General features: G+C 39.9%; 1 protein-coding gene across 3 annotated transcripts in view; it reads right to left on the bottom strand.

Annotated features, from left to right (window-relative positions):
• Positions 1-20,996, bottom strand: part of RASSF6 (Ras association domain family member 6) — a 68,331-nt gene extending 47,335 nt beyond the window's left edge. The window contains exons 1-3 of one of the 3 annotated variants that reach the window (XM_036762241.1): positions 20,922-20,996; positions 17,676-17,710; positions 6,369-6,456 (exon numbers count right to left, since the gene is read on the bottom strand). In XM_036762241.1, the coding sequence (XP_036618136.1) occupies positions 6,369-6,456; positions 17,676-17,710; positions 20,922-20,983 (185 nt within the window). In that variant the 5' untranslated portion in view covers positions 20,984-20,996. Of the gene's footprint in view, positions 1-6,368; positions 6,457-15,088; positions 15,159-17,665; positions 17,711-20,921 lie in introns of those variants that run through there. The other 2 variants (XM_036762243.1, XM_036762242.1) reach the window with 2 other exon arrangements.
• Between the last annotated feature and the right edge of the window lie 742 nt (positions 20,997-21,738).

The raw sequence follows: 21,738 nt of genomic DNA, 5'->3' as shown, positions 1-21,738 counted from the left end.
TGCAATATTCAAAAAATAGATAACCTCCCACTTTTAAGTTCAATTTTCATTATTAACATTTTCTCCATCACTTTCTTAAGTCTAGACAATTAGTAGAATAAGAAATCAAGCCCTCATTTCTAATGTTGGATGATTTCTAAGGTATGCATGCTTAGACTGGAAATTTAACAGTTGGCTCTCTGCATGCTTTGCTGCTGCATCCAAATTGTTGCCAAGGCTTGTCAATTATAAGATCTCTCCCATCAGTCCCTTCTCTCCACCACCAACCTGGTGCAGGTCCTTATCATCTTACACTTGGACTATTATAATATCCTGCTAGTCTGCTGGTCTGTCTTCCTCAAGTCTCTCCCAACTTTGGTCCTTCCTGTGTCCAGTCTATTCAGCTGTCAAAGTGACTTTCCTAAAGGGGATATCTGACCATGCCATCCCTCACTCCCATTCAATAAATTCCAGTGGTTCTCTATTACCTGCATGATTAAATATAAAGTCTTCCATTTGGCCCTTAATGCCTTTCTTAACCTGATTTTTTCCTACCTCTTTAAGTCTTCATAGTTTCTGTACTCAGTATATTTTCCCTGGCTGCCTCACATTCCTGGAATGCTGTCCCTCCTCATCCCTGCCTCCTGGCTTTCCTGGCTTCCTTCAAATCCCAGTTAAAATCCCACCTTCTACAAGAAACCTTTTCTGGTCTTCTAGTGCCTTTCCCTTGAGATTATCCTCATTTGGCCTTTTGACATCTCATAGGTACATACTTGTTTGGTTTTTTTTTGTCTATTTCAAATAAATTGTGAGCTCTCCAAAGGCAAGGACTGGGTTTGCCTTTCTTTGAATCCCCAATACTGCTTGGCACATAGTAGGTGCCTAATAAATGCTTGTTTATTTGATTTCTTTTACACCCATAGTCCCCCACCTCTGCAAACAAGGGAGGGAAATGTCTTCTTGTGTCAATTTTTATTTTTTTGCTTAATCATTATACTTGCAGAGCATTTATTTTCTATTGTTTTATTGTGTGTGGATTGTTTTCCAGGTTCTGCTTATGTCACTTTATGTCAGTTCACATGAGCCGCCGGGCTTCTCCAAATTTTTCATATTGATCATTTTCTAACACCCCATTGCATTCATGCACCACATTTCATTTAGCTGGTCCACAATCTATGGGGCATCCACTTTGGTTCCTGTTCTGTTAAAATCAGGGTATTTTCAATTCAATTCAATAAATGCTTATTAAGTGCCTACTATGTGCCAGGCACTATGCTAAGTGCTATTTTCTAAACATCCTTTGTGCATTACAAAAGGGAAACATCTGTCTAAGCCAGTGGTTTTCAAAACTTTTCAAAATCAGCTCATAGCACAGTATCATTCTTTGCTGTAAGAAAGCCCAGTGTACCTGGGAGACTGGGCAATGTCCATGCCCATGCAATTGCCAATGTAAATTCCCTACAGTTTATGGCATGCATAGAGAAACTGTTGATGCACACACCCTTTGAGAACCACTGCTTTTTGTACTGATAGTGAGCAAATACAAGTATACACCATAGTACTACATACTATGTTCATTGGTATAAATTAATCCATCAATTGATAAACATTTATCAATCACCTCTAATGGGTCAGGCACTGTTCTAGGAGTTAGAAATACAAAGACAAAAATGAAACAGTCTTTGACCTTAATTCCCCCTCCACACCTCAACCAAAATTTTCCCCGTTGTCTTTTCTCACCATCAACAAACATTTATTGAGATCTAGGAATTGGGCTAAACTGGGGGTGGTGGTGGTTATGATTGTTTTTCAGTCATGACTAACTCTTTGTGACCTCATTTGAGGTTTTCTTGGCAGAGATACTAGAGTGGTTTGCCATTCCCTTCTCCACCTCATTTTACAGATGAGGAAACTGAGGCAAACAGGGTTAAGTGACTTGCCTTGTGTTCAGCTAGTAAGCGTCTGAGGCCAGATTTGAACTTAGGGAGATGAGTCTTCTTGGCTCCAGACCCTGTATTCTACCTACTATGCCACCCAATTGCTCTAGTGGTTGGGGGGAAGACTAAAAACACAGCCCCTACCCTTGAGAAGTTACCAGTCTAGTGAGAGAGATAACTGTCAAACTATGTAACATATAATCCATTCAGAGTAAACTGGAGGTTATCTAAAAGTCCTGGGGGCGGTGGGACTGGGAAAAGCCTCATACAGTAGGTAAGATTTAAGCAGAGTCTTAAAGCAAAGAAGAATTGAGAAGAGAGAGCATTCCTGGCTTGGGATGAAAAGGCAGAGCTTTAGAAGATGGAGTGTCATGTGGGAGGAACAGTGAGAAGACCAGTGTTGCTGGACTGTATAGTGCTTGGCAGGTTATTAAGTCCAAGACTGGAAAGGTAGAAAGGGGCCAAATTGGTCACTTTTCTGTATTTGAGTAATGAAGTAGAATTGCTCCAGTCTTTCTGGAAAGCAATCCCTACCTACACTCTAAAGTCAATAAACAAGGTGTGTCCTTTGATATGCAAGTGTTTGTTATCTAGTCTCAATTGGACCCTTCTTGCAGCTGAGAGTCATTCCTCCTAGTGCTTGCACTGCATCTCTCCTCCCATTCATAGCCAAATTGTAAGAAAGAAAACTTGTCTAAATTTGCTGCTTCTACTTCTTCTTTTCCCATTTACTTTTTAACCTCTAGCCATCTGGGCTTAATTTGGACCATTCCACCAAAAATGCACTTTCCCAGGCAACCAACCAGGTCTGAATTGCTAAATCTCCATCTTTTCTCCTTCTTGACCTCTCTGTAATATTTACATTTTTGAGTAACTGACCCCACCCTTCTCCTGAAAACTTTTTTTTTGTCCCCCAAATTACTTTATTTCCTTTTTGGAGGGTTAGTAAACTAGTTGATCAGAGGAATGCTGTACATAGAGTTTATTTTATTTATTTAAAAAAATTATTTGATTTTCAATTCACAGAACAAACATTTCCATAATAAAAAAGGTGATTGCATATGAAACTGCAAACCTACCATGTACAACTTACTATTCCCTTCCAATATGCAACAAAGTTATCAGCTACGTTTCTTTTTTTTTCTTCTCTGAAACTTTCCCCTTCTTTCTTGATACTGTTCTTTCCTAGTTTTTCTCCTAGCTCTCAGACTGTATCTTCTCAGTCTTCCTGACCATACCATCATCCTTGTCTCACCCCCTAACCATAGCTTCCTCAAAGGCTTCTCTTCTATTCTCTTTCTTTACCCTCTCTCAATCTCCTCAGCTCCCATGGACATGCTTATCTATAACCAGATGACTTCCAGACATACAGCTATATCAAATATTTCTCAGGAATGCTGAGTTTTGCCTGTTGGCAAAATGTCCCAAAGGATGTCCCAAAGGCATTTGAAGGTTTGCATATCCAAAAATGGGACTCATTTCCCTCCAAATTCCACCTTTCCTCCATATTTTTCTGTTTTTATTTTTTATCTGCCTCCTCACCAATCAAAATGGCACTTCTCTTGGGATATTCTGATAGCCAACTAAATGATTTTTCTAATTCCTAAAGCACAGGTTCAAAAAAATGGTTCCCCCAATCACCTCTAGTACAAAATACAACCATTGGCATTTAAAGTCCTTCAATTTCCAGATCTATTTTGGATTAATTCCCTTTATACACCCCATGTTACAACCACATCAGACAGTTTGCTCTTCCCCAAACACAATGTTCAATCTCTTGTGTCTTCACTCCAATACAGGCTGAATGTTCTAAACCAGGATTACAATCCCTTCTCACCTCCACATCTGAAGAGCTTTTCTTTCTTTTAATAATCCTTGGAGGTCTCACCTCCCACAAGAAGCTTTTCCTGATATCTCTACTCCCCATAAGAGTATCCTAATGTCCAAGATCTCCCTTCTCAAATTAACGTGTATTTACTTATCTACTTAGCTATTTTATTTACCTGTAGAAAGTAAGTTCTTGGAAGGAAGGGATGTTTCTTTTTTGTCTTTATATATCCCCCACCTACCACAATTATTTGAAAATCATAGCTGGCATAACAAATATTAATTGAATAGAACTGAAGGTTGGGGTATCCAATGCTTGAAAATACCTTCTCAGTTCAACCTTCAGAGTTCTTCTTAATTCAACTGTTCTTATTTCACTCTTAGGTGGATGCTACAATTTTCTTTTTTTTTTTAATAGTATCTTATTTTTTCCCAATTACATGGAAAGGCAATTTTTAACATTCATTTAAAAAAATTGAGTTCCAAATTTTTCTTCATCCCTCCCTGCCTCCTTCCCTAAAACAGTAAGCAATTTGATACAGATTATATATGTGATGCTATGATTTTTCAAGAAAACATCAATGGATTTTACTATGTGAATGCCCAGCCAAGTTTCATAACAAGTATCAAGACAGGAACAGGAAGTGGATGTCTGTGTTCAACACCTGGGAAACAACTTTGGGGCAGAATGTATTTATGGTGCTCTGAGAGTCTTCATTTCCATTTCCTTTACTTTTTACTTAATGCTGCTTTTGAGAGTTAAAAAGAGCAGAAGTGACAGAATCATAGAATCCCAGGAATCTCTCTCTCTCTATCTGTTTCTTTCTCTCTCTCTCTCTCTCTCTCTTTTTTTCTCTCTCTCTCTCTTTCTCTTTCTCTCTGTTTCTCTCTCTCTCTCTCTCTCGGTCTCTCTCTCTCTCCTGTGAACTCCTTGAGAGCAGGGATTTTTCACCGCCCTTCTATATGTCCTCAGAACTCATCACAGTACCTGGCACAGAACAGAAACTTAATAAATGTTTGTTAAGTGACTCATTTTCACTTTGGAGAGGAAAGAAACCTCTCCTTTACAGATGAGGAATCTTGGGTTCACAAAGGTAAAATTAGCAATTAGGGTTAGCTATTAAAGTTAGTCCTAAGTCTAAGAGCAGCACTGAAGTAGTGACATCTGTACCTAGAACTAAGGTTGGCTCATGTCTTGGGGCTCCCACTGGTTCAGGCAGAAATCATCCCAGGGTCTGCTTACCAAGTTCTCTGATCCTGTCACTGATGGGGGCTGAACTTTGAATGACGAGCTAGCTGCTCTTATTCTAAGGGGTTGCCTGAGAGCTCAAGTCATGGCAGAAAAAGGTAGGAAGCATGAAGGGTAAACTGAGGAAAGCAGCCATAGCTGGATCTGAGAGGCTGCTGCTGAAAGCAGTTAATGGGCCCCAAAACTGAGAAAAAGGCTGTGTGAAAGTTATGTGGGAGGGCTATGGGACAGGCGCTGTCAGTACTCCAAAGATGGATCTGCTGATTCTTCCTTCTCTCCTCTTCCAATTCCCCTCACTCTTTCTCCCCTTACATTGTGAGCTCCTTGAGAGCAGGGACTTTGTTTTTTTTATCATTAACACTCAGGACAACTCTTGGCACTTTTTTTGTTGTTGCTCAATCATGAAAAAGTCTTTGTGATCCCACTTGGGGTTTTCTTACCAAAGATACTGTAGTGGTTTGCCATTTCCTACTCTAGCTCATTCTATAGATCAGGAACCTGGGGCAAACATGGTTAAGTGACTTGCCCAGGGACACACAGCTAGTAAGTGTATGAGGTTGTGTTTGTACTCAGGTCTTCCTGACTCTAGGCTTAGCACTCTATCCACTGCACCATCTAGCTGCACTGGGCACTTAGTAGGAACTTAATAAATGCCTATTGAGTGATAGAATTTTACTGTAGAGAGGAAAGGAACCTGATACCTTCCTTGGGTCTATGCTTATTCATTGAAAGACTTGTTCCCACTTCTTAAAATGTAACTTCCTGTTCACTTAGCCTTTTTAAACCAGATCATCTAATTTATGTGCATCACCACCCAGATGTAGCAGAGGTCAGCAACAGGGCAACTTTGGAGAAGGAAAAAAATAGATATAAAACCACCGTATCTTGCCAGAATACTCTTCTCTGTCCCGAAAGCTCGGAACTCATAAAAGAGAATTATTGATTCATTTTTACAACTTCCCAGGGCAGAGAGAGAAAAACATTTGCTAATATCCATCTAGACAATGTGAACCAGCAGGCTAGTCTGCCTAGGGGTGGAGAGAAAGAGAAGGATTGTGACTAGCTGGCCTGTCACTGAAGGCAGGGGCTTTACAAGTTTCTTTCCCATTTTTTCTTAGTTTCGCTTGAAAGGAAAAACCCTTCCCAGAGGCGAAGAGTTGAGGAAATGACTAAATAATATACTAATATCTAAGGGGAGGGTAGCCCAGTGTACCCAAGGAGGGGTGCAGAGTGGCAATTCTGTTCACTAACCTAGCATACAATAGTAACACCCCACCATCACTGATAAGTCTGCCTCCAAACCAATGCTCTTTCTGTAAAATACTAGATCACACAAATCACACTGAAGTGGAATATTTGCATAAAAATGTAGTTACCTTGTAATGAATTTCTTCTCATTGATGTATATCAGAGAAGGGGACTGGTGAGGATTGGTGGTCATTTTTCTCCACTCATTCAGACTGGCTGAAATGAATCAAAAAAAGAAATCAATGTTGATGTTTGTTTCAGATGGTTCTTGACTATGTCTATTGGGTGGCAAAAGATTAGGAAAGGAATTATCTGGTATATTCAGTGATGGGAATTATTGATATATTCAAATGGAGACTGATTCTGCAGTTCAATGAAAGTGTTCCACCAAAACTTTCATTCCAAACATTTTGTTGCTATTGCTCTGAGAGAAAATTTATGTAGTGAAATGAGGATATTTGCACATACCTTTTAGATATACTCAGAGACAACCCCACCAATCCCCCATTCCTCTCCACTACTAACTCTTACTCATATTTTCTCTCCAGATTTAAAGGCAGTCTAGTGGATCTGCTCTGGAATAATCTCAGAAATTATAGAAACTTTAATATGCTCAATTCTCACACAGGAGTAAAACCAAGGAAATCTCTCATAAGGTGATTTTTCTTGTCTCAATATTAAACACTGAATTTCTTGGTTTAGATGAAAATCACTATTAATGGCCTTGTAATGTATTAGCAATAAGAAGTAACATTAAAAAAAATTTATTTTTATCAAGTAACATAGGTAAAGGCAGCTAGGTGGCTCAGTGGATAGAGCACTGGGCCTAGGGTCAGGAAGACTTGAGTTCGAATCCAGCCTCAGATACTTACTAGCTGTGTGACCTTTGGCAAGTCACTTAACATCTGTTTGCCTTAATCCACTGGAAAAGGAAATGGCAAACCACTCTAGCATCTTTGCTGAGAAAACCCTGTGGACAGTATTGGTATGCTATGGTCCACAGGGTCACAGAGAGTTGGACACGACTGAACAATAACAAACATAGATAAACATTCAAACAAAATGTAGAAGGCTGCCATACAGCCAGGGTCACCTCTTTATCCCCCTCCTATTCACCCATTTGGTTTGGGGAGGAGGTGGTCTCTTAAGAAAGGAATGTACTTTGGGAAAATAGGGAGGGACTAGGGCTGAGATAATTAGAAAATTTATGCGATTTTGGACCAAGTTATGGAACTGGACAGTTTAGTAAATCTGGTCTTGTATTTTGTCTTTGAGCAGTGTTTCTCATATGTGGTCTACATAAGGAGTATATTCCCTTTCTTCATAAAAGCAATTCAACCCAAATGGACAAATCCTGTTCCTATAAAGAAAACAGAAATGCCAGTAGGAGTCAGGCAGGCTGAAATCATGCTCTGACTTGACCAGCCTGCTAAGTTTTGCCTAATATCCTTCTAGCCAACAGTGAGCTTTGGAGAGTGAGTTCTGACATTAGTGACCTTCTTCATTTTAATGTTTTCAGCTCAGCGGTACCAGGGTTTAGCTAGAGGGCATAAGTGGAAAATGTCCATTTCACTCCATTTTTTTCAGTAATGGAATGCCTTATTGCCTGGACCTCTTTGCCCAGGAACAGAATTAGACTAGAAGAAAGCTGAGGAAGATGCTGGAGATGGAGTTATAAAGTCTGGGAGCTAAGTTCTACCTACTTAAACATTACAGTGTTCTCCTGTGTAATTATACTGACCAAACTTGGCTCCAGACAAGAGTTGAGAAAATATGACTCTCCCCTCTTTGCAGAGGTGGGGAGTTATGGGTATAGAGTATTATATATGCTGTCAGGCATGATTGATGTGATGAACATGTTTAACTGCTTTTTCCCCTCCCTTTTTCCTGTTAAATCTTTGTTACCAGAGATGAATCTTTGTGTAAGGCAAGGTAGAGGAACATAGTTTTTTAAAAAGAAGATTCTATTTTTAAAGTTACTAATAAAAATAAGATTAAAATGAATAATAATTTTAATAGTAAAAATGATACAGTGCTTTCTACTTGTCTTTCTCTTTTCATTTCCATTCCTTTTGAGTTAAACCCATGCACACCTCATAGTCTTCCTCCTCTAGGAAACCTTCCCAGGTGAACACTATTTAACTCTTCCATCTACCCCTTTCCCTAGGGATTCTTTATTAATTTCAAAATTACTTATTATCGTTCAAACATATGATGTTGCAGAATACTTTTGGGATTGCTAATCCCTAGGCATTCTCTAATCTTCCCACCTGAGTATAGTCCCGTTGACCTATATTTCTTGCTCAGGTCTACCATCTGTACCAGGGGTGGGGAACCTGCAGTCTTGAGGCCACATGTGGCCTTCTAGATCCTCAGGTGTGGTGTTTTGACCAAGTCCAAGTTTTACAGAACCCTTTTGTTAAGGAGATTTGTTCTGTGAAGTTTGGATTCAGTCAAAGGGCCACACTTAAGGACCTTGAAGGCAACATGTGATCTTGAGGATGTAGGTTCCCCACCCCCAATGTGTACCATAGGAAAATTTTCCTACAATATTATTTCCCTTTCAGCACATGAAATTCCTTGTAGAGCATGTGGCTATGTAACAAAAACACTCTGTGAATTAAGATTGATGTAGGATATATAGAGACAGAAAGACTGTGTATATTTTGATCTTCAGGGCTCATGGTTGTTGTAGGCTTGCTTCTTTATTCCCCAGTTATTACAGAAGATAGCCAGAAGGACTAGCATATGGGGGTTGCTCTTGGTTGCTTAAAAGGCTACTGGTAGAATTCTTGGAGTCAAAATCATAATCATGAATGAATGAATGAAAAAAGTATTTATTTAGAGCTTACTACATATGAAGCCAATGTTAGCACCATGCATTTGTATTTTCCATACAAATAGAAAAGTAACTCAGTCTCTGCTCTCCAGGAGCTCATATTATAATGGGGGAGATGATAACATGGAAGGCTTCAGCTACAAGTCAAGCTGAAGCTGGCTTCCATTTCTATTGCATTCAAAATTTGGCAGGACATTTCCCTCACCAAATTCATGCAAAGTGGGATCACAGTATTTAGAGCTAGAAATGCCTTTAGCAATCATCTAATCTAATCCCTGAATTTTACCAATGAGGACACCAAGTGAGAGATGATGTGGCTTGCCTAAAGTCATACAGAATCTGAACCCTGGTCCTCTGACTCCAAATTCTCTTTCTTACCTACCACCATGGTAGTGCAAACATCACCATCCAGATTTTACCTATGAACCAACGGGTTCAGCAAAGTGAAGTGACTTTCACAGGATCACATAGCTAGTAAATGGTTCAAGCTAGGACTCAAAGCTAGATCTTTAGTCTCCAAGTCAAGTGTTCCTTCTGCTCCCAAAAGCAGCACATAGACAAAGGGTTGAATGAGGAAAATTTGGTGGTTTTCTCATTGGTTCCCATGGCTGGGTTTTGTTTTGACCTGGGCCTGGGATTCATTTGGTGTTGAGAACTCCCAATGAAGAAACTTTTTTTTTTTTTTGCCCATGAAGATTGATGACTATCCTATAGCTTTTAGTCTTAGAGAGCTGCCAGAGACAATTTTGCCAGTCACCTGTTTCCCATTGCTTTTTTGTATTAATAAACTATAATAACTAATATATCTTTAGCAAAATTGAGTATCTGTGCTGTATTTACACTGTGAATCATACTCACTGATAATCCAAGCTAGATCGAATAAAACCACTTTATTGCTGATCATAGGCCATCTGATGGCCTAAGGAGATTTCAAGCTGTTAGATGAAACGATTGGTGATGAATCAAATGAAACAGAAAAATGCAAAACCAAAATCAATTGTTTTTTCCCCTCACTGTTAAATGAAAATTGGGCAAGTCACAGAGGAACTTGAGATTTAAGAACAAAATATTTTAGAAATACCTGAAAAGTCAGGACATGCTTCTGGCAAATGAGTCATCAATAATGAAGTGTAAGAGAAAACAATCTTTTGCTTTTTTTTTCTTTTACTATGAATCTTATGAGGGTAGATCTTGAAAACTTATTTTGATATATGGAGATCTAAAGGACCAACTGGCCTCAACACATTCTCCTAAACATCTGAAGGGAAGGAAGCAGGGACATCAAACGGTAAAGGCAAAGAGGACATGATATTTTCCCTTTTCTCTCTGTGTACAGGGCTAATAAATAGTGAAAGGACGTAATGTCCTGTAAAAGGATGAGGAGATATAAGCTGGTTTAATCTGCAAAGTACTCTGAAGGGGAGAAGGGAAGCAATTTATGCCAGGCAACTCAAACCACCACCACCACAACTCAATCCTTGATAAGCAGGGCTCTGAATCCAATAACCTTGAGAATATTTGTATTCCTCAAAATTCCAGACCTATTTCCAGCTCAGCCTCTGCAGCTATCATTGAGGGGGAGAAATCACTGTAGAGAAGGGGCCCACCTTCCTCATCACCACACCAATTAATAGACAGGGACAAGTGTTCTGGGAGTGGCAGCATCCCCCAGACCACATGTCTGTAGATGGGAACAGTCATCTCCACTAAGTTCCAGTCAACTGTCTGCCATACACAAAGGAGGCATGCAGGCCTAGCTGAATCAAGAAGGTACCCAAGGGAGAGACAGAAGGCATCAAATGTCAGACAAGCCACCACCATCCCCATTCCCATACCCCTATAACTCGATGGAAACACCCATCACACTAAGAGTTTAATAAATACTTCATTTATTCATTCATATAAAAAAAGAGGACATGATAAAGAGAGATAGTCACACACTATCTATTTTGATATTTTTAACAAATATTTGGTTATTGGTTTATTTTAGAATAAATCAATAGCAATAGTTTGAAAGAATATCAGCACTTACAGGCATAAATTTTAGTACTCTGGTAGGTTTGTCTATGTGGAATTGATAATTTAATCAATTAATGTTAAGTACTTATTAAGTGCCTTTTGTGTACCAAGTATACCAAGTATTCTCTTTAGGGCTGGAGACCCAAAAACAAAAATGAAACAGTCCCTACCCTTAATTCAGATTCAACAAGACCACTGGCTCAACCAAACTACCCTTAAGGATCTGACTTTCTTTGGGGGGTGGGGGTGGGGGTGGGGAATACAAGATATGTGTGTGTGTGTATAGTTATGTATAGTTACATATATAGTTATATATAGTTACATATATAGTGATATATACATTTAGTTATATGCATACATAGTTTTATATATGTACACACATAAATATATATATAAATAGTCATAGTTGTAGTTGTCTGTATAGTTCTTCAGAAAACATACAAAATAATACAAGATAATTGATGAGGGAGGAACGTGCACCTGGGGGTACCACGGAAGTCCTCAAGGAGAAGGTAGACATTGAGTTGGGTTTTGAAGGAAGGAAGTATTCTAAGAGTCATAAGTGAGGAAGCTCAGCATTCCAGACATGGAGATAGTGTGTGTGAGAGACGCGAGTGAAGAACAGCAGCTAGATAACTGTCTGGACTCTAGAGTGTGAAGGGCAGTGATGTATAATAAAGAAGAAAAGGTAGATTGAAGAAAAGTTGTGAAGGACTTAAATGCCAAGTAGGGGAGTTTGTACTTAATCTTAGAGGTACTTTAAAAAAAATTTTTTTGGTGGGGGGGGGGGCTGGAGGGGTAAAGGCAGGGCAATTGGGGTTAAGTGACTTGCCCAAGGTCACACAGCTAGTAATTGTGTCAAGTGTCTGAGTCTAGATTTGAACTCAGGTCTTCCTGACTCCAGGGCTGGTGCTCTACTCACTGCACCACCTAGCTGCCCCAGAGGTACTTCTTGAAAGGCCACTGGACCTTACTGAGTGACGTGGTCAGACAAGTGTTTTAGGATGATTGTTTTTGCAGTTGTTTGGAGGATAACTTGGAAAGAGTGGATAAACAAGTCCAAATGAGAGGTGCTGAGATCTTGAAATAAGGTCGTGGCCTTGCAGAAGAGAGAGGGTGACAGATGATGGAGACAACACTTGGTAATTGAGCAGATATGTGGAATGAGGAACAGTAGAGTGTTGAAGATGATTCCAAGTTTATGAAACTGGGTGCAAAGAAAAATGGCAATGGTGCTTTCTGAAGAAATAGGGAGGTTTGGAAGAGTAGATTTGGGAGGAGAGAAAATGAATCATGTTTCTGACATGTTCTGTTTGAGAGGCATGAGAGGCATTCAGTACAAAATGTCTAATAGGCAGTTAGAAATGAACAACTGGAGCTCAGAAGAGAGACTGGGACTAGATTTACATAGAGATGATAATTTAACTCTTGGTTGTAGACCGAGTGTATGCATGTGTGCATGGTGTGAGAGAGAAGAGAGGAAAGGAGAGGAGAGCACCGGGAAGGATCCTGGGATATACCCACATTTCTGTTCGGTTATTTTTTTGGTCATGTCCAACTCTTTGTGACTCCATTTGGGGTTTCTTTGACAAAGATACTGGAGTAGTTTGCCATTTCCTTCTCTAGCTTATTTTACCAATGAGGAAACTGAGGCCAACAGGGTTTTGTGACTTGCCCAGGGTCACCCAGCTAGTGAGTGTTTGAGGCTGGATTCGAAACCAGGAAGATGAATCTTCCTGACTCCAGGCCTGGCACTCTATCCATTGGACCACTTAGCTGCCCTATATCCACAGGAAGAGGACACAATATGGATAATGAACCAGCAAAGGAGATGTCAGGCCTGGAATCAAGAAGTCCTGAGGTTGAATCTTGCCTCAGATACTTACTAGCTGTGTGACCTTGGGAAAGTCACTTAGCCACTATTTACCTCAGTTTCTTCAAATATAAAATGGGAAAAGTGGCACCTACCTCTGAGGATTAATGTGAGAATCAGATGAGATATGTATAAAGTGCTTAGTGTGATGTCTGTCACATAGTAGATGCTACAGAAATGCTACCTATCATTGTTGTTATATGGAGAAAGAATAGTCAGAACAGTGGAGGAAAGACAGGTGAGAGCAGTCTCAAGAAAATCCAGAGAAGAGAAAGTATCCAAGAGGAGAGGGTGGGTCAGTGGTGTTCTGAAAGGAAGCTCATCTCTTTTCTCCTTTTTAGAATATATAAACACTTCATTATCATCTATTCCCTTCCAATTGCTCCAAAGTATTTACCTTTCTAGGTTTCTCTTATCTCAAGTGTTTGCATTTCATAGATCTTAAACAACTGTTTTACCCTCTTAAGAATGCTTCAAAATCCTCTATTTTATTCAAATTCCGTTTTTTTCTTCTTGTAGGATTATATCCAGTTTTTCTGGGCAAGTTATTCTTGATTGTCAGCCTTTGTCTTTTGGAATATTGTTTTCTAAGATTATCTTTCCTTGATCATAGTAGCAGCATAGTCTTGTGTGATACTAACTGAGGCTCTCTGGTACCTGGCTGCTGACAGCATTTCCCTTTTACCTGGAAACACTGGATTTCAGCTATAATATTCCTAGATGCTTTTAATTTGAGGTTTCTTTCAGAAAATGAGTGATGAGATTCTTTTTTTGTTTTTTTTTGAGGGGGGAAGGCAGGGCAATTGGGGTTAAGTGACTTGCCCAAGGTCACACAGCTATTAAGTGTTTGAGGCCAGATTTGAACTTGGGTCCTCCTGACTCCAGGGCTGGAGTTCTACTCACTGCGCTACCTAGCTGCCCCTGAGTGATGAGATTCTATTTTCACTTTGCCCTCTTATTCTGATTCACATGAGTTCTTTTCCTTTATGATTGATTCAAATAAAGGCATTGATTACTGGACCTTGCGTTGGCTTCTGCTTCACTTGGTCCATCCCTACTCAGGGCACCTATATATTTCAGGCCCTGGGGGATCAGTCTGATCTCAGGCCTCACTGGTGCTCTAGATTAAAAGTGCCCACAAGCTTCAGGCCATTTACTGGAGCTCACACTGTCTTCAACCTTCACTGGCATGAGTCCTCTCCTAGTACTTGCTGGCTTTTTCCATCATCTTGTCTAGTTTGGGGTTGGATGGAGGAAATTGCTGTTGCCTTTGTTTTCATCGTTGCTCCATCTGGTGACTTTTTAGATCTTTTCTAGGGCTTATGTGAAAGAGGGAGACTTCTCTGTGACTTCTCATCTTAAACAGATGACAAATGCTGTTTTCAGTTGCTTTATATACTTGATAAAATGAAATCTGCCAATGCCTTTGTTTAACTTTCCAAGGAGAATTTGTGAGCCATGTTACATTTATTGATTGATTGTTTGAGACTGGGTCTCTCCGTCTCACTTGGGCTGGAATTATAGCAGCCTCTCATGGTGTGACCCCACTACTGATTGCTATGGGAACTCTGACCTATTCTATTTCTGACCTGGGCTAATTCAACCCTCTCTAGACAGATTCCTGACTAGATCCCATTCCTGGGGGCTCACAATATTGGTGCTGAACTTAGTTCAGACACCTGATTGGTTTAGTCTACTGCAAATAGCTCAGAAATTGGCTTCAACCTCCACAGTATCTGGGATTATAGGTGTGAACCACCAGCCCCAGCCTCATTGGTTTCATTTATAGAGAGACCTCCACTGCAGTATCTTTGCCAAGAAAACTCCAAATGGGATCACAAAGAGTCAGATACCACTGAAATGACTGGACAACAACAAAACATTGCAGCATTCTAACTGCCTTCTTTTTTCACTACTCTGCTACCATCACTGCAAGATTGGAAAAGGACCACACAAGACTGAAGGCTGTTTTGTATTATTCTTAATTTCTTGGGTTTCTTTGGAATAATAGGCCAGGCTTGATATGTGCTGGCCTTGTAATGTAGGTTCAATATGGGAATGAAATGAGACAACTATCTCATTTCATCAGACAATCAATAAAAAAGGTTGTTCCTCACCATAGTAGGGGAAGGATATCCAGCAAGAATTCATTCAGCTGAGTCAACTTCCCTGCTTCTGTTTCTTGTGAAGATCTGCTGGTCAGAAGCCTAAGGGAGACACAAGGTGGCTTTTTGTGTCCTGACTCTTTTGCATGTAGGCCACCAGGAAGCTCCATCACTGACCTGAACCTTAGACTTATGAGCCAATTAAGTCTCAAGGATAATTTCAATATATTTTAAGGAAAAACTAAGCTAACCTATATAGGGTAGGGCCTTGGGATACTGTTCCTACCACATGTAGCCTAATTATTCATCAGTCAAGATAGAGATGGTCAGACCAGTATCTCTGTGTATATTTATGTATATTTATGTTCAACCCTTGCTGACATACAGAACATCCCAGAGGCAAGATTTATGGGAAAACTATTTAAATAGCAAGCATTCAGGTAGTGCTTTAAGGATTGAAAAACACTTTGCATGTTATCTCCTGATTCTCTCCATTTTATAGGTGAGAAAATTGAGGCAGACAGAGATTAAGTGACTTGATCAGAGTCACTCAGTTAATAACTGTCTGAGGCAGGATTTGAACGCTTGGAGTCCCTGACTCCATGTCCAGTGCCATATCAACTGCACCATGCTGTCCTGAGTTGAATGTCTCCTTTTAGTCCCTTCTCCAGGTTAAATAAACCCACTCTTTTAATCATCTATCATGTGACATGGTTCTGAGGCACTTCAACATGCGGGCCAACTGTCCCTAGATAGGTGCCAGTTCGCTGATGTGGCTGCAAAGCCTTAACGACTTGCTGGGTCATCTGCTTACAGATGACTTGCTGATATGGCTTCAAATACTTAAAAATTCCACTTCCCAAGGTCAAAGGCATGACTTTAGATTTGGTGTGGCTTAGGCTGAGTAGACGTGAAAGTTTATCTACTTTGTTCAAGTGCTATTCATGTACCTTATGATTACATTGGTTTCTTTGGCAGACATGTTTCACACTTACTCATTGATTTGTATTGATGATGTAGTTAAGAGAAATCCCCAAGTTTTTTCCCCCCATACACCTTTATGTTGCAATCCTCTCCACTCTACCCAGATGCAGTGGATTTTACATTTATCCCCTTAAAATTTCATATTTTTAGATTTGTCCCACCATCTTAGATGTTTGAACTCTTTTTTGTGGACCCCAATTCTGCAATATACTAGCTAACCTTTCCATCTACTAATTGGACACCATGTCACTTTTTTCCTTATTTGATCTCAACATCCGCTCCAGTTATCATCTTTTGTCTCTCCTTTCAAAAACTCCTAGAAGAAGCCTTCTTTCCTTGTTCATATACTTCCTCTTTTCCCCTTTACTTCTTATCCCCTATAATCTGGTTTACAATCCTAACACTCATTGGAAAGTTTTCTCTCCAAGGTCACTGATTATCTCTCATTTACTAGATCTTATGGCTTTTATTCATTCCTCATCCTCATTGCAGCATTTGACATTGTGGGCCACCTCCATCTTTGGGATATTTTCTCTTCCCTGAGTTTTCATGACACTACTTCCTCCTGGTTCTCTTCCTCTATCTTGGTTCACTCCCTAGCCTCCTTTGATAGATCCTCATCTATAGCCTTCAGCTTCTGCCTGAGCATAGACCAGGGCTCTGTCCTGGTCCTTTTTATCTTTTTTTCTCTACCTTCTCTTTTGGCAATGTCATCAGTTCCTATGGGTTCAATCCTCATTTTTAAGCAAATTCCAAATCTACATATCGAATCCTTGTCTTTCTTTTGAACTCCGGACCCACATCTGCAACTGCCAGTTGGTCATCTCTCCTTGAAAGTGCCATAGGTATCTCACGCTCAACATGTTCAAAGCAGAACTCATTCTATTTCCCCTCAAACTCATTTGTCCTCTCACTACACCTATTTCTATTGAATGACCACCATCCATTCAGGCAATCAGATTTTTAAGCTTGGACTCATTCTTGTATCTTCTTTCTCCCTGTATCTCTCACCACGTATCTAAATGGTTTAGCAAGTCTTTTCAATTCTATTTCCAAGATATTTCTATCATTCTTTCTCTTTATTAATATTGTCATTATCCTGATAGAGGCTCTCATCGCCTCTTCTCTGGACTATTACATTGTTTTTCAGTTATGTCCAACTCTTTGCGATCCCATTTGGGGTTTTCTTGGCAAAGATACTGGAATGATTTGCCATTTCCTTGTCCAGCTCATTTTACAGATGAGGAAACTAAGGCAACCAAGGTAGGGTGACTTGGCCAGAGTCACACAGCTGTCACACAGTGTCAGAGGCCAGATTCAAACTCATGAAGATGAGCCTTCCTGACTCCAGGCCCTGCACTCTGTCCACTGTGCCACCTATTACAATATTTCCCGAATTGCATTCCTTGTCTCTAGCCTCTCTACAATCCATCCTCTAAACAACTGATGTAGTGATATGCCTGAAGCACAAGTCTGTGTGTATCTCTCACTCTTTAACGTTTCTTGTAAACAACATATTGTTGGATTCTGATTTTTAATTCATTCTGCTATCTATTTCCATTTTGTGGGTGAGTTCATCCCATTCACATTCAAAGTTATACTTACTGTTACTGACCATAGCAATCTCCTTCTCCAATGGTTTCTCTTTGCCTATAGGATAAAGTAAAACTATTTTGTCGGTTTATAAAGGCTTTTATAGTACGCCTCCAACCTTTCCCACTGAATATCCCCAATTAATCTCCTTTATGCACTTTATATTTTTCTTCAATTTGTTCCATGTACATGATATTCCAAATCCTGTTTCCATGTCTTTGCAAAAGCTTTCCCCAAGTTTAGGATGTTGGCCTTCTTAGTTCAAGCGTCTTCTCCTGCAGGAGGCCTTTGCCACTAGAAAGCCTACCAAAAAATTCTTTTCATTTATTTTGTAAACATGTTGTATTTATTGAACCTTTCTTATTTCCCTTTCGGTACAGTATAAACTCCTTGAGGGAAGAGATTGTTCCATTTTTGTATTCCTATCCCCAGTGCCTAGAAGGTGCCCAGCACCTAGTAGGCACTTCAGAAATGGTTGTTGAATTGAAATCCTTAATTTATCCAATTAATTGCTGAAAAATGGTGAGCCTGACAAGGCCAAGGGCAAAGTCCAGAAGTATTCGACTACAGACCTCACTCCCAAGTTGAGAGAATCAATTGACTAATGTTCCTTGACTATGGTTTTCAGATAGCTATAGAGTTACCTAACTGTACTGTCGTCCTGCCCACATCTTTTCCACATTGTCCAGAATCACAAGAAGGTTATTAAATACCTTGCAGAAATCAAGATATATCGAACTGACAATACTTTCCCCAATTTACTAGTCTAGTAATCCTATCAAAAAAAGAAATCAAATGAGGTTAGATTGGCAATTCTAGATAAAAATGGCTTCAGCTCTGATAGTTAAGCAACTATGTGACCTTGGGGATGCCTCTCTACCTCTCTGGGCCTCAGTTTCCTTCTTCATAAAATAAATAAATGGTTAGATAATCTATAAGATTAATTCCAATTCTAAACTTCTGATTCAGCTATAAATGAATTAGAACTACTGGAGGTATTTATACTCAAACAGTTCTCAAGTAGGGAACAATTTGGTATAGTAAAAAGAAGAAAGCTGGATTTGAAGTCAGAGGAATTTAGTTTATAACATGACTTTGCCTCCTTACTTTCCATGCGATGTGATTCCAGTCACTTAACCCCCCCAAAGCCTCAGTTTCCTCATCTGTACAATGGGGGAGTTGAATTACATGGCCTCTGAGTTCCCTTTCAACTCCCAAATCTATGATCCTATGACTTTTAAGGCTCCTAATAGCTCTCGACTGACAACTTTATGTTTAGAATTTCAACATTGAATGATTGTCATGTCTGGATAGATCATGATATAGATGTTGTTATTGTTAATAACAATTGTTATTGTCTCAAATGGAGCTCATTACACTCCCTCCAAACTCATCTTTCAAACCATAACATTTCTATTGAGTGTACCATTAACCTTCCAGTCAAATGGTTCATGGCCTTGCAGTCAACTTGACTCTTCATTCTCCATCATAACTCATATCCCCAGCATTTTTAAAGTCCTGCCTATTCTTCCTCCACATTTCCTGCATCCATCTTTTTCTCTCCCCTAGTCCAGATCCTCATCAACTTCCACTTTCTCCCATCTCCAGTCCATCCTCCACTCAACTCCCAAAATAGTCTTCCTAAAGCATTAGCTCTGAACATGTTACTCTCTTGCTTAAAAACATCCAATGACTCCCTATTCCCTCTAGGAATAAAATAAAACTCTCCAATTTGGTATCTAATGTCCATCAGTCTAGTTGATCTTTCTAGACTTATTTCTATTACTCTCCTTCATGTAAGCTCTTTTCCAGTCAAGCTAGTTTGTTCCCATTTCCTGAACTCAATTTCCCATCCCCCATTTCTGTGTCCCTGCTCAGAAGTCTCCCTCCCAAGCCTGAAATACTCTTTTTCCACATCTCTTGAAACTCTTAGATATCTTCAAATCTCAGGCCAGATCCCAGGCTTTTCCTGCTGCCCTCTCTGTTATTGCTTTCTCCCTTCTCAAATTATCTTGTATTTACTTAAACTAATTACTTTTCTCTCCAGGTAATTGCCTCAGTATTCTATTACTCAATATTTTACATGAAGGTTCATAGCAAGTACTTTAATTGTGCTTAAAGCAAACCAATATAAAATTAATGTTGTTTTGGATTATATGTGGACATGAGGCATAAATTGTAGGAGAGCTGGACTTTTAAACCTAGGGCTGATAATTATTGCAGTCTCTCAATCTTACCAATCTCTAGGGTTTTTCCTTCTGGTCCCACTTTGTAAGAAAGGATGGTTTAAAGCAAACCTTTTTAAAAAATTCATTCTAAAATGCAATAAAGTAAGGATTCCCATATGTAAAGCACTTGCTAATTTACCAACTGCTTTCCTCATGTCAGCTCTTCTGGGTGGGCAGTGAAATTGTTATCACTACATTTAATAGGTGATAAAACTAAGTCCCTGGAATCAGTCACTTGCCAAAAAGCATATGTAGCTAACGTGTCAGAATTAAGATTGGAACTCAGTTCTTTTGACTCCAAGTCCAGGGACTGCCCCACTACCCTTCAATTGTTTCTCAAATATTATATAAATATAGTTTAACCATTACAATATTAAGAGAAAAAGGCACTGGGAGCATAGTTCTGGACAGCTAGGCAACATAGAGGATCCCTGGACCTGGAATCAGGAAGATCTAAGTTCAAATCTTCCCTTAGACATTATTAACTGTGTGACTTTGGGCAAGACACTCCTCTTTGCCTCAGTTTCTTCAGCTTTGGAATGAGGATAATAGTACCCACCTCTAATGGTTGTTATGAAGATCAAATGATATAATAGTTTTAAAGCCCTAGAGGTTGGCTATAAAAATGCTAATTATTATTATTGTTATCATGGGCAAATGTGATATCTACACTGTTTAGGTTAAAAATATTTTAATAATTTAAGAGGGAGGGGATCTTTTAAGGCTCAAGTGCTTTGAACCTGGAAAAAAGAATGGAAAGTGTGGAGTGAAGAGGATCTTGAGTATGAGATGGGTCTGACCCACGTGGGCTTCTGGATCCCTTTATTCTGAGGACAGGTGCAGCCAGGATGACGTCAAGGTCCATGCCCTCAACTTTGATCCCCGATAACTAGACCTGGAGGAGTTGAATTCAGGGGGTCAGGCTCCTCCCTTCCCCTTCCCTCATTCCATACATTCTGTAGAACAAAGTCATCTTGAGAAGCAGTGAATCATCCTAGCCAATGGCAAGGGAGCCCACACACTGTAAAAAGTTAACTTACCTAGGAGGGAGGTCAGAAACACGGAGGAAAGGAGACGATTTGTCTGGTTTTCCTTTGAGCATGGCAGGGATCTCTCTTCCTGACGGATGTCCCTCCACGGCCTTATAAAGTCCAAGAAGCTGTTAATTATTACTCTAACGCTTAACAAGCTGGGGCGTGTTGGAAACCTGAGACACTCCCCGTGGCTCAGTGCATGTTGGGAGTGTTTATTTTCCTCGAGAGGAGCAGCTGATAGGAACACTCCCAACCACACACCTGTAGGACAGGTAAATTGACACTCCGGTTAACGCTTTAGCTACTGCCTGAGATCTGATTCTCATAACTTGACTGGTCTGTCAGGACTCCGTATATACCCTCTATAAGCAAGAAGAGACCTCACTAATGTAACGTTTGATCTCCCCCCAATAATCTTGTGGTATAGGCAGTGCCAGCGTTCTTGACTCTATTTTGCATTGGTTGAAACAGATTCAGAGGTTAAGTGATTTCTTTACAGTCACACAGCCTGGAGGGCATGGAATTCAAAAGCAGATATTCCGATTCCAATCGCGGTGCCCTTTCACTCTAACATCTACTAATAAGTGACAATGATTGGGGCTGAAAAGAATTCTTCACAGTGCCTTATATTCCCCCCCCCCCCACACACACACACACATTTGAGTGAGCTTGATTTGAATCCCTTCCTGTTGCCCACAGATGTTATAAGAGGGAAGAAAGGAAGGGCACAGCATGTGATTCAATTGAGAGAAACAGGCATCATTTACCAGCTACAGTCCCTCTAACTAGGAGCATCAGAAAAGCTTTGAGATCCCCAAAATGG

Source organism: Trichosurus vulpecula, chromosome 6, assembly GCF_011100635.1.
Source record: "Trichosurus vulpecula isolate mTriVul1 chromosome 6, mTriVul1.pri, whole genome shotgun sequence".
NCBI lineage: Eukaryota > Metazoa > Chordata > Mammalia > Diprotodontia > Phalangeridae > Trichosurus > Trichosurus vulpecula.
The sequence above is the reverse complement of the archived record's forward strand: the minus strand, read 5'-3'. Positions and strand labels throughout refer to the sequence as shown.